Source organism: Barbus barbus, assembly GCF_936440315.1.
Source record: "Barbus barbus genome assembly, chromosome: 36".
NCBI lineage: Eukaryota > Metazoa > Chordata > Actinopteri > Cypriniformes > Cyprinidae > Barbus > Barbus barbus.
In genome coordinates this window covers 24,124,420-24,138,014 of record NC_136714.1, presented here as the reverse complement: position 1 = coordinate 24,138,014, position 13,595 = coordinate 24,124,420, and the positions used below count along the sequence as shown (strand labels likewise).

At 40.6% G+C, this 13,595-nt stretch overlaps 1 protein-coding gene across 1 annotated transcript; it reads right to left on the bottom strand.

The window, feature by feature from the left end:
* Nucleotides 1–6,764: 6,764 nt before the first annotated feature.
* On the bottom strand, nucleotides 6,765–13,512 carry LOC306855608 (proteinase-activated receptor 1-like). Its single transcript, XM_079394381.1, has 2 exons — nucleotides 13,328–13,512; nucleotides 6,765–8,510 (listed from the first exon to the last, which is right to left on the bottom strand). Exons 1-2 carry the CDS (start codon nucleotides 13,386–13,388, stop codon nucleotides 7,405–7,407), a joined length of 1,167 nt encoding a protein of 388 aa, XP_079250507.1. The 5' UTR covers nucleotides 13,389–13,512; the 3' UTR covers nucleotides 6,765–7,404.
* Nucleotides 13,513–13,595: the final 83 nt, after the last annotated feature.

Genomic DNA, 13,595 nt, shown 5'->3' with positions numbered 1-13,595 from the left:
TCGATATTACAGTCACTGCTCTTGCCGTCCAGAATAAAAAAGAACATCCCAATTGAATGAAGGGATTTGTGGAAACAGTGGCTCCTAATTATTGTGATCCAACATTTGCCTCACATTTCAGGATGAAAAGACAAACATTTCAGTTAAAGGATAATCCACTTCTTACCTCCGAGACTGTGTTATGATCTATATGACTTTATTATTTTTATTGTGAGTATTAGGCTTATTATTGCTGATCACTGTTGATGTGCTATGATATTGTAATATTTACCAATATATAATTTGAGGAGCATAGAAAGGTTTATGAAAGTGTCACTCCACAATACAATAGAAAAATATAAATATGTATAATATTTATGTTACATGAATTAGTGTCCTAAGGGAAGGATATGGACCAGAAGACATTGCATTTATGATATTTAGACAGACTTGAAGTTCCAGATCTACTTATGCTCTTATTATTGCAGTTGTTTTACCTTTAATGTAAATGAACATGTGCAAACAATATACTTGCTTTTGTGAATTTATTTTGATGTTAATTACATTTACTTACAAATTCATCATCATCATGTTGATATGCTATGTTACTATAAAACTCTTATGACAAAAATGTCTTCTAATATCTTCAATTGTTGCGTATACCGAGCTGCAGTGGACTCATTTGTAAACGACTTCACTTGGACCCATTGTGCGAGCTGTCTCTTTAATACCGCGTGGTTTATATACATGTTGCTGCTGATTGGGCTGACATTTTTGTGAGCCTGAATGTGACCCAGGTGATTGACTTGGCCATTGCAGAATATTCCACTTTTTTTTACCATCAAAAACTCCTGGATTGTTTTTGCTGTATGTTTTGGGTCATTGTCCATGAAGCGCCGTCCAATCAACTTTGCTGCATTTGGCTGAATCTGGGCAGAGCATATAAATCCTGTGCTATAGAGACTATGCATTTATAAATTAATCTTTAGTACAAAACAATCGCCATCAATTGACACCTTAACGCGAGCCTGAGTGTACTCACAGCTCGGGTGTCACAACAAATGAGGAGGAAGCAAAGATGCAAGTGAATGTATGTTTATTTGTCAGAGGACACAAACTGAGCAAAGTCTCTCGGGTGGGCTGGTGACGCAGGGACTAGATGGACAGCGTGCTGGTGACGAGTGGTGATGGTGAATCCAGTGCAGGTGAACATCCAGACGAGACGAAAACCACGAAGACTCCAGACAGACGAGGACCAAGAACACTGTAGCAGATGGCACACGATGAACAACACGGAGGACATCAAACAACGATCTGACAAGGAGAGGAGAGTGCGGTGAGACTTTATAGGTGAGTAGATTGGCAGCAGCTGGAATTGAGATCAGCTGGCGCGCTGATGACTGGAGTGAGCGGTCACGCCCACTCACACACACACACACACACACAGAGAACAACAATACACAAGACATGAAGAAATCAGTGAATTCATGAACCGTGACAGTACACTCCCTCCTAGGAACGCCTCCTGGTGTTCCCAGACTCCCTTACCTTTTCGATTGTAATCATCAATAAGGGAGTGATCCAGAATATCTATAGCAGGCACCCAACTTCTCTCCTCCGGACCGTAACCTTCCCAGTCCACCAAGTACTGAAATCTGCGTCCCCGCCGCCTTGAGTCCAGAATACGATTAACCGAATAAGCAGGTTCCCCTTCTACGAGTCACGGCGGTGTGGGAACTGGGGCTGGTGGATTAATACAGGCATAAAAGACGGGTTTGATTTTGGATACATGGAAAACGGGATGAATTCTCCTGTGCACTGGAGGAAGATTGAGGCGAACTGCCACCGGACTAATGATCTTGGTGACAGAGAACGGGCCAATGAATTTAGGAGCAAGCTTATTCGACACGGAGCGGAGAGGAATGTTCTTGGTAGAAAGCCACACTTTGGAACCGACGACGTATACGGGGGGTCTAGACCGGTGGCGATAGGCCTTGACCTTGGTGCGCGCTCCCACTTGGAGTAGAGTCTCGCGGGCTCTAGTCCAAGTGCGATGACACCTCTGGACAAAATCGTGAGCGGAGGGGACCGCGACTTCGGATTCCAGACTAGGAAAAATTGGTGGCTGGTAACCTATACTACATTCAAACGGAGATAGGCCCGTAGATGACACTGGTAACGAATTGTGGGCGTACTCCACCATTGACAGTTGTTGGCTCCATGAGGAAGGATTCTTGGAGACCAGACATCGCAACGTTCTCTCCAAATCCTGGTTGGCTCTCTCAGTTTGACCATTGCTCTGGGGATGAAACCCTGAGGACAGACTAACAGTCGCCCCCAGTAATCTACAAAACTCTTGCCAAAATTTGGACACAAATTGGGGTCCTCTGTCGGAAACCACGTCCGTCGGGAGGCCATGTAACCGAAAGACGTGGTTAACGACTGTTAACGCTGAGGGACTCTTAACGTCTCCTTGGCTGAGGGTAATTTGGGCAAGGGAATAAAGTGGACCGCCTTCGAGAACCGGTCCACCACGGTCAAAACTACCGTGTTACCCTGAGAGGGTGGGAGGGCGGTGACAAAATCTAGAGCGATATGGGACCAGGGTCTCGAAGGGATCGGCAGCGGTTGGAGGAGCCCATCAGGGGGTCTATTAGAAGTCTTACCAGTGGCACAAACGGAGCAAGCCAAAACAAAACTGTGAACATCGCGAGCCATGAGTGGCCACCAAAGATGTAGTGCGACTGACTCCTGGATGACAAGCCACATTGGAACAATGTCCCCACTGAATGACGTCGGACCGTAATCCCTCTGGCACAAATAACCGGTTCGGTGGGTAGCCGATCGGAGGCGTTACCCTTTATAAGGCCGTCTTGACCTTCGATTCGACCTTCCATGTGAGTGTGGAGACAATTAGGGTCTCCGGAAAAATGCACTCGGGAGTAGACGGGCGATCGGAACGGTCAAAAATAGGTGATAAAGAATCGGGTTTGATGTTTTTGGAACCCGGACGATACGAGAGAATAAGGTCAAAACGTCCGAAAAAAAGTGCCCACCGAGCCTGCCTGGAGTTCAATCTTTTAGCAGCTCTAATGTATTCCAAATTCTTATGATCGGTCCACACGATAAAAGGTACCCCCGACCCTTCTAACCAGTGACGCCATTCCTCCAATGCTAACTTGACTGCCAACAACTCTCGGTTACCAATGTCATAATTACTACGGCAGGGGACAAACGGTGGGATAAAAACGCGCACGGATGTATCCTGTCGTCTGCAGGAGAACGCTGGGATAGCACTGCACCTACCCCCACCTCTGACGCATCGACCTCCACCACGAACTGACGTGAAGGATCAGGGGTAACTAGGATGGGGGCTGAAACGAAGCGGTCTTTCAGTTTGGCAAACGCAGCCTCAGCTGCGCTAGACCACCTGAACGTGGTTCTGGGGGAGGTCAAGGCGGTCAGAGGCGAGGCTAGTTGGCTGAAATTGCGAATGAACCGCCGGTAGAAATTGGCGAACCCCAGAAACCTCTGTAGGGCCTTACGGGAATCTGGATTTGGCCAATCCACCACAGCCTTAACCTTCTCAGGATCCATACGCACTCCCTCAGACGACACAATGTTCCCTAAGAAAGGAACAGACTGTGCGTGAAAAGCGCATTTCTCCGCCTTGACAAAAAGCCCATTCTCTAACAGCCTCTGAAGCACTCGTCGAACGTGCTGCACGTGCTCCTGGAGAGAAGAAGAAAAAATCAATATGTCATCCAGGTAAACATATATGAATTGATCGACCATGTCTCGCAGCACGTCGTTGACGAGTGCCTGGAAGACTGCTGGGGAGTTGGACAGACCGAAAGGCATGACCAAGTATTCAAAGTGCGCCCTGGGGGTGTTAAAAGCAGTCTTCCATTCACCCCCCCCCCCCCCCCCCCTAATGCGGACCAAATGATAAGCGTTACGTAAGTCCAGTTTAGTGAAGATTGACGCTCCCTGCAACCTCTCGAAGGCTGAGGACATCAGCGGCAAAGGATATGTATTCTTTACCGTGATGTTGTTCAGCCCCCGGTAGTCAATATAAGGTCGCAGGGATCCGTCCTTCTTCCCCACAAAAAAGAACCCCGCCCCCGCTGGAGAAGAGGAGGGACGGATGAACCCCGCTGCTAGAGAATCAGAAATATATTTCTCCATAGCCTCTCTCTGGAACAGAAAGTGAATATAACTTGCCCTTAGGTGGAGACGTACCTGGCAGTAACTCTATAGCACAGTCATAGGGACGATGCGGAGGGAGAGAAGCAGCACGAGACTTACTGAACACCTCCTTCAGGTCGTGATACTCCGTGGGCACGTTTGACCAATCCACTGCCTCCTCCTGAAACGTAGAAACAGAAACAGACAGACAAGCAGACACAAGACAAGACTCATAACATGTACTGCTCCACTCCGATACTGATTTCTGCTGCCAATCGATCCTTGGGTTGTGTTTGGTGAGCCAAGGGTGACCTAAAACAATAGGTGCGAGGGGGGAGTCCAGAATGTAGAAGGAGATGGTTTCAGAGTGGTTGCCAGATACAATGAGTGTGACGGGTCCAGTGGTGAAGGAAATGATGGGAAGAGCTTGGCCATTGAGAGCGTGAACTGCGATGGTCTGAGTGAGGGGTAGAAGGGGAGCTTGAATACTGAGTGCAAATGTGTGGTCCATGAAATTACCCTCGGCCCCAGAGTCCAGTAGTGCTTGACAGTCGTGAGTGTGGGCTGACCATCGTAGTCTTACCGGGAGGAGTGTAGATGTTGATGAGGTCTTCTCAGCGGAGATCCCACCCGACAGTAGCCTCAAATTAGCCTCGAACGAGATGTGAGGCAAGCAGATCCAAGTGCAAGCTTTTATTAATAAACATAGTCAAATCACAGGCAGGGTCAAACAACAGCAAACAGATATGGCACGGGCAAGACACAAGAGTAATCCTATAGGGCAAGCGTGGGTCTTGATTGACGAACAATATCCAACAGGGCAAGGCAGAGAGATAATCCAGGTACACGAGCAATAGTCCAAAAGAGGTGCAAACAGAGTCCGAACGGCAAGGCAAAGGGTAAATCCAGGAAACACAAGCAAGAATCAAAACACGAGAAAACACACAAGGCAAGGCAAGGCAAGACTATGACAACTACGTGGGCTCCGTAGAGTAGCTATCGCTAGGAGAGTGATAAACGCTATAGAATACTTGGCAATGACAGAGAGGAAGTCCAATGCTTATAAAGCGTGTGTGATTGTGTGATCAGCAGTGTTGGGGGTAACGCATTACAAGTAACGCGAGTTACATAATAATATTACTTTTTTCAAGTAACTAGTAAAGTAACGCATTACTTTTTAATTTACAAGAAAATATCTGAGTTACTTTTTCAAAAAAGTAACGCCAGTTACTTTTTTCCCATTTATTGACTGACAGTGCGCTGTGTGAACATGCTGTTACTGTAGTTCTAGACTAAATGTGAATGTGCATTAATTCATCTCACTCGCCACAAACAGATTTAGTTTTCATCAAAATTAATTAAAACAGTGAAATGCAAACTCAGAATATGACGCAAACCTGCAATAATTAAATATGTTAAACAACACAAATGTATCTAATCCCATTTTATTAACCAATGTCTTTGCTGCTGACCTTTGATGATCCAGTTCAACCATACTAATAAGCCAAAATGACTTTAGATAAACTAACAATTGTGCTTCATTTGTTTTTGTTTTTTTTTATTGCTGAAGAGTGTTGAACCCTCTTCTCCTGTGTTCTACTGTACAGACGTGAATTTACTTTTCCTTCCGCCTGAGGTTTATTCATTACACTTTTTGGTGTGAAAGGGCTTTTATATTTGCTATGATTAGAACTTATTATATTCAACACAAACAATCAAGCCCTGCTCATATTTACAAAGTAACGCAAAAGTAACGTAACGCATTACTTTCCATAAAAAGTAGCTAAGTAACGTAATTACTTATTTTTTAGGGAGAAACGTAGTATTGTAATGCATTACTTTTAAAAGTAACTTTCCCCAACACTGGTGATCAGCTATGTAATCAGAGCAATGTGAGATTGGTGGTAGCTGTGTGTGGTCAGTGCAATGGATGATGGGAATTGTAGTCCAATGGTGAAGTGCAACAGTGGTGTAGTGCAAGAGTCCATGCGGTGAGCGGGTGACCTCTGGTGGTGAGTGAACGGAAGTTCATGGACCGGATTCGTGACGTATATATTTATATTATACATTTAATATATATATATTTACAAACAACATATATTTTACTCTTGGCCAATATTTTCGTTTTTCCCTCCACAAAGAAATCTTTACATTGAACCCTTGCGACTCTTGATGTGGAAAAAAATCAAGAACTCATTTCTTTGAAAATCGTCTGGCTTTCCCTCATTTTACATATCAATTCTTTTCCAGAAAAATTGATATGCAACGTTACCGTAGAATGACAGTGTGAACTACAATCACAAAGTCCACACATTTACACCGTTTTAACAGTACCTGCTGTACTTTAAAAACAACCTGCTGAATTCTCGGAGTCAAAGAGAGTGTGAAAAATATGGCATGGGACTTGAACAAATGGGGTGAAATCAAATGTTAAAACATTAAATGTAAAATGTTATCTAAATGTTGCAAAAGACATCTATGACTAGACAACTTTTACTTGCCCCTTTTGCTTTTGAACAGAAACTCCACAAGCATTAGCATTTTAACAGATGCAGGGTATACATTTAGAATAATACAATTCCAATCCAGTTTTTTTTAGATAGATATACATATAAACTTTACTGTCAAAGTCTGAATTTTTTTCTTGCATAATAGTATGTTTTTTGAACACTAAATCTTTACAAACAAAACATAATTCACAATATACATAGACAGTTCTAGGACTGCTTGATATACAATAGAGTGTTTGAATTTCACTCGAATAAATCTTGGGACCTTGTATAGACGATTAGATGGTAGAAACACAAATTCTTTATACAGCACATGACTAGGGTTAGAAACAATATTCTTGGTTAACCTTAAGACGGTCTTACGATAAGAAAGTTCATATAACTTTTTTAAGAGTCTGTCCTATCAACCGATTTTAATTTGCTTCCTTAACTTTGTTTTTAGCCTAACAGACAAACTCATGTACCAAACTGAATTGCAATACTGTAAGACACTCATAATTACTTACCTAAAGAATAATACAAGAATCTGTTTTGTTGCTCCAAATGACCTGAGATGACAAAGAAAATAAGTTCTCTGGTTTGTCTTTTTACACAAACTGCCAATATAATCTTTCCACAATACCTTATTGTCTATTGTTACATCTAAATACTAATTCTCTGCTACAGGTCTAATGTTTTCATTTTGTATACCTACGGGCTTTGTACAGATGTTGACTCAAATACAATTTCACATAATTTCACGCTCTACGGCAAGCCTGGTTTTTGTAAGAGATGTGGATTGTGTCTGTGTGTTAGTTGGTGAGGTTGTTTGCAGTGTCTTTCCCCTCCTCAACACAGAGCGGATCTTCTGTCTGCATTGAGACGAGCCGTAGTAGTACAGAAGAGGGTCCAGAAAAACACTTGCGCTCCCCAAACACACAGCCAACAGGTAAGCCGCATATGATGAATCTCCCTCACCGCTGTTGAATCCAGTAGCTAAGAGAAAACAGTGGTACAATAGGATGCCATTGGTTGGTGCAAAGCACACCACAAACTCAGTCAGCACAGCGATACCCATAATCACTGCCCTCCTTCTGTGGTCTGAAGATGAGGATGATGTTGTAGCTAAGAGATTAGACTTTACATGGAGCACATATATGATGGTGGAGTAGCTCACGAAGGTGATGATAAATGGCACAAAGTAGTAGACACAAGAGAGGATGGAGAACTGGTACATGTACTGCTGATCTGTAGGGTCATTATGGATGAGTGCATCATGGCAAGTGACACCCACATCCTTAATCTTGAATGTTTGCCTCATTGAGAGAAGTGGTACTGTACCAGCGAGCGACAGCAGCCAGACTAATGTGCATATGAGTGTAGCTTTCCTTGTGCTCCTCCAGGTCAGAGAGGCGACGGGAAACACCACGGCCAGCAGTCTGTCCACACTCATGCACATCATCAGCAGTATGGAGCAGTACATGTAGCAGTAGTAAGCTGCACTGAGCACACGACAAGCCGCCTCACCGAACACCCAATCTGAAGCATTCAGCTGGTAGTGGATCTTCAGAGGCAGCAGCAGGGTGAAGAGAAGGTCCACACATGCCAGGTGAGACATGTAGATCACAGCTGGTTTCTTCTCTCGAATCCTACAGGTGAACGCCACCAAGGCCAAAGCGTTCAGAGGCAAACTAATGAGGATGAGGAAGATGTTGAATGAGGGCATGAGGCGTGTGACCAGCAGGCCTTTGAGGAAGTCAGCAGTCTCGTTTGAGATGGACAGTGAGGAACAGTTGAGCTTTGCTTGGTCCGGAGGAGAGTCTGTTCTAATAGCAAAACTGCCCACAGTTTGGTCTGTAGATTAACAAACAAAAGCACAACACCATTAGTGAGACTTATCAGGGCATTTCTAGACATGCTAGAATGATGTTATAAATAAATTGATGTTATGAATATATGGATATAATGTGCCTTTTAAATGGCTTCATAATGCGCCATGAAGCCTCTTTTGGTTTTCCATCTACTACAGAATCCCTTTACTATTTCTTTGTTGACCGGTAACTGTCTGCATAAATCAAACTTAAACAAACCTTTTTGCAATCCCTTTTGACAAATTAGATCAAAATATTAATTTACGAATCTGCCAAGTTATATTGAACAGTTCAGGGCTTTGAACAAAACTAATGTTTTGTATGTCTTTTAAGAGTTAATTTTCTGTCATTCCAGAATTTGCATGATAATGACAGTGAAACAAGATTCTACATGTTAGATCAACAGGCAGTGACACATCTCAAATATAATGTTTGGAATAATTTATTTATGCACAGCAATAAAGATCTCTTATTAGTTGTTCAGGGAAAGTCTGTATATAGATCAATTAAATATTTTTGCTTTATGTAACCTATGGAAAAAATAACTAATTCTGATTTAACAGTGATCTTCATCTCCTTTAAAAAAATGTATGAATTGTATGAAGACATTCATAAAATAATATACGCTTGGTTGTATGTGTTTGTCACCCAGCTTTTAACTATAGTGAATTTATATATAGGATTACAGTGTGTGTTTATATATATATATATATATCCTCCTGAGACCCCCCCCAAAAAAGCTTTGTGAATTTAGTATTTTTTCATGTCATTGCATTGTTTAGAGCATTAGAAAAAAAATTAAAATTAACATTTTTTTAAAATTATATTTTATTAATATTTTTTTCTATGTCCTCTGTAGAGGACACTAGGACTAAGTTTTTCTAAAAATATAATGGCATGAATAGACATCAAAAAGGCTAAAACAATGGGATTTTTTTTTTAAATCACCAATACATTTTTAGGTTTCAGGATTTTTTTCTTCTAAACTTTGTTTAAGGATTATTCTCAACTATGTTATAAAATATATAACAAAATGATTTGATATACAATTTTGTTTTATGAAATATGTCTGTACAAATTTCTATAAACTGGTTTTCCCTTTAAACACAGTGCATCTATACTGTATCTAATTTGCATATTAATGTGTTGCTGTTGGGACAGCATGTTGAAAAAAAGAATTGTCATAATGGGAGTAATAATTGGCCAGATTTTCATAATAATATCTAATATTTAATAACAAAATAGATATATAATTTATTTTCCTATTCAATTGTAATGTCTCCCAAAATGCATAATAAACATAATTTTAGTCCTGGTGTCCTCCACAGTGGACATGTATGAAATGATGTCCTGTTTCATAACAGGAAGTTATATTTGAATTTGAAAACCCATAACATTTTCCTGAGATGTTGCTTTATGACAAACAATTAGAAAATTATTCAGATTTAAATGACAATTACAAAATAAAATCATATTTCCATAAGGATGTAAAATGTTTCACTAAATTAAATTTAGCCATCTTTAAAGACCTAGGAGAGGGTGTGGTCATGGTGAAACTTCCAATTATTTAGTATCTCTATAAAGCCCTGAATGTGCTCTGTACAGGACATCCAGTCTTACAACTGTGACATGTGAGGTCTCAGAGAAATTCACTAAAATATAATGTCCACTACAGAGGCAAAAACTCCATAGCTGGGTCTATATATATACATATATATATATATATTGGATTGATAAAGGGGTGCAAAACTTAAAGTCTGGGAAATGCTGCTCTGCACTGTATCATTGTTTGACAGAAACTGCAAATCATACAGCAGAGAGCGCTGAGGAACTCATTGCCTTGTATGGTTTGTCTAATAGCCTATTGCCTTACATGGGTGTATCATGCAACATCTTTTATCTTCTTGAGTATTCGCCTTGTTTTTACGTAAACAGGTGTTTTTTTTTTTTTTTTTTTTTTAATAAAGCACCTGATATATCACCGTGGTGCAGATACATTAGCCTGGTTTTAAGGTAGGGTAGACTGAGTACTGAGACGTGTACAGTTGCAACAACTTAAATAACTTGCATACACAAGAACCCAGAGCCGTGATTTTTGCTCCCCACATGTGTTTTAGTGTTCTCTTTGATCGTGGGAAATTTGAAATGTGTGCGTCTTTCCACTCCAAATATATCGGCAAAAGTTTTTTTTCCCAAGGTGAGATTATCATTTCACCATGTCCCTTCCACAATGAATAGCTTATTATTCTTTTAGGATTGTTAAACTTAACATATATCATTGCAAACGTTACTCTGTGCTCTAACAATAGACATATTTTATGACATTGTGCCATGAAACTTCTTTTCATAATCTAGAGAAACGTGCGAACATGTCAGTGGGGTATGGTTGAGACACAGTGTATAAACTGTACCCAGATTGGTGTCCTATTGCTTCACATGCTGTTTAGTTACAGTGTTATGATCATAGGATACAAGTCAAATTTACACATATGTTACGCAAATTCTGTTAAAAAAAATTATATTTCTGATATTTCAACTGTGATATTTCAACATATTTTCTAACATGAAAGTTAAAAGGACTACACCGTTTTAAGAAATATACAATGTGGTAAAGTGGGTACAGTTGAGACAAAAAAATTAGGGAAATCGTGGCCTAATGGTTAGAGAGGCGGGCCGGCAGGGATTGTAGGTGGGGGGAGTGAATGTCCAGCGCTCTCTCCACCCTCAATACCACGACTGAGGTGCCCTTGAGCAAGGCACCGAACCCCCAACTGCTCCCCGGGCACTGCAGCATGGCTGCCCACTGCTCCGGGTGTGTGTTCACGGTGTGTGTGTGTTCACTGCTGCACTTTGGATGGGTTAAATGCAGAGCACGAATTCCGAGTATGGGTCACCATACTTGGCAGTAAAAAAAAAAAAAGACACCCTTTATAGGTTGCTATGTACTGTATACAGTAACAGTTCAATCATAGAAAATAAAATGCATACAGAGGCTGTGTGTGTTTGTGTACTGGTATTACCTACATTATGGGGTCCAAATGTCCCCACAAGTATAGTAAGGTTAGTAAATTCACCTTATGGGAATATCTTTTAGGTCTCCATAATGAAACGAGCTTATAAATCATACAGAATGATTGAAAATATAAAAATGCAGAAAGTTTCGAGTGATGCGTAAGTTTAGGGGTAAGGTTATAGAATATACAGGTATGCATATTGTTATTTTTACTGTTATGTTTACATTTACTTTACTTACTTTTGTCATTTAGCAGACGCTTTTGTCCAAAGCGACTTACAAATAAGAAAAAGTAACTAAAACTAAAAGTTACAACTCTATAAATACTATATACCCACATATTTAAGAAAATAAAGAAATTAAATTAAATTGACACATGCATATAGCAACATTTCAATAATAAATATATAAATGAATAAACTAAAATAAAAAGTGATACTTCCATCCCTTGCCGTTGTCCCTGCCCGGTGCAGTCGCACGGTAGAGTTGATGGTCTTTACACTCTTTACTTTTACATTTGTACTTACAAATTACAGTACATTTGTACTGTTTGCCATATATTTTCTAGTGTTAAATATTTGTTCCTATTTTGTTTAACTGAATCTGAATTAAATAAAGTAAATAAATGCAGATATTTTTAAACTGTAATGATTTAAAACTGTAATTTTATAATTTGCTATAAATGGTTAGCCAGCTTTAAGAATGGGTGTCTCAACTGTACCATGCTTCAACTGTACACCATATGGGTAACAGTTGAGACAAAAATGCACCTCTTGTTTATTCATTATTAAAGTTTATACTACGGGGCCGTTGAATGCTTGAATCTGATTGGCTGACGAACGTTCTGAGGTGTGCAATTATTTTCAGGGAAACGCACGGCGAACGTAGTTCCAGGCAGCTTTCTTGACCGCATTACAGTTCCATATCACTTCGCATCGTTGTCAGCGCTGCCCTGACGATTTTATCAGTTAGCCTAGTGTAGCAACTTAAAGGCTACACATGACATTTCTCACTAGCGAGGTAATAACAGCGCTGCATCTTAAAGCAGACTTACAGTTTAGAGACGGTGCTTCAGAACACTGTTGAGGGACACACAGAGGTAGCCTAATTCATACAAGCTCTCTCTCTCTCTCTCTCTCTCTCTCTCTCTCTGTTTCTCTTTCTCTGTGTCTCTGTCTCTCTCGCTCTCTTTCTAATAACTTCATTATTAACTGCATTAGTCTGCTATCAACGGCTCAAGCCTCCATTGCCAGCTTTAAAATGACGTTTTGGAACTAGCAAAAGAGTCGTTGGATGAGATGCGGAAGAAATAATCCTACTCACAATAGCGATTTAAGTAGAAAAACCGGACGAATCCCTTGAAATATATAATCTGATCGATGTCTTGAGGTGTGGCAACCGTAGTATAAGCGGAATAATTGACTCCGGACCGTTGAATTATTAGAAAAATAATGCACACCCGAGGTGTAACGGCCACTCCGCTTCGCGTCGTGGCCGCATCACCACCTCGGGTGTGCATTATTTTTCTAATAATTCAACGGCCCGTCGTCAATTATTCCTTACATATATAAACTACTTATGGCTATTATCAATTTATGATATTTTAGTACACAAGCAAAATAAATATCATGTGAAAAATCACTTCATTTCAGCATCTAGTTTTTGTGTAGTGATGAAAAAAAGCAGAAAGTGTCTCTACTGTACTCATACACCACTTCAATCTCACAGTTACACATCAACAAGATATCAAAGTTATCATTTTTATGCATATTCTGATGTAGGCTTACCTTCAAAGGTGGTGCATGTATGTGCCATAACAACTAAAATCAAGATTGTTTTCATTCCCATGACGATCAGCTGTCTACGTCTAACTAAAAAAATATCTTCCTGCAAAATCTCTAGTGAGATAGAAACAGCCGCACTGTGGAGTGGTGACGCCTGGTTAAGAGTCGATGGAGCTGATGTACGAACCAAATACAGTTTTCAGCTCAACGCTCTAGTCATTTTCAAACGTAGACAATCAGGCGTTATGCGCTCAGCTGACTGATATGACAG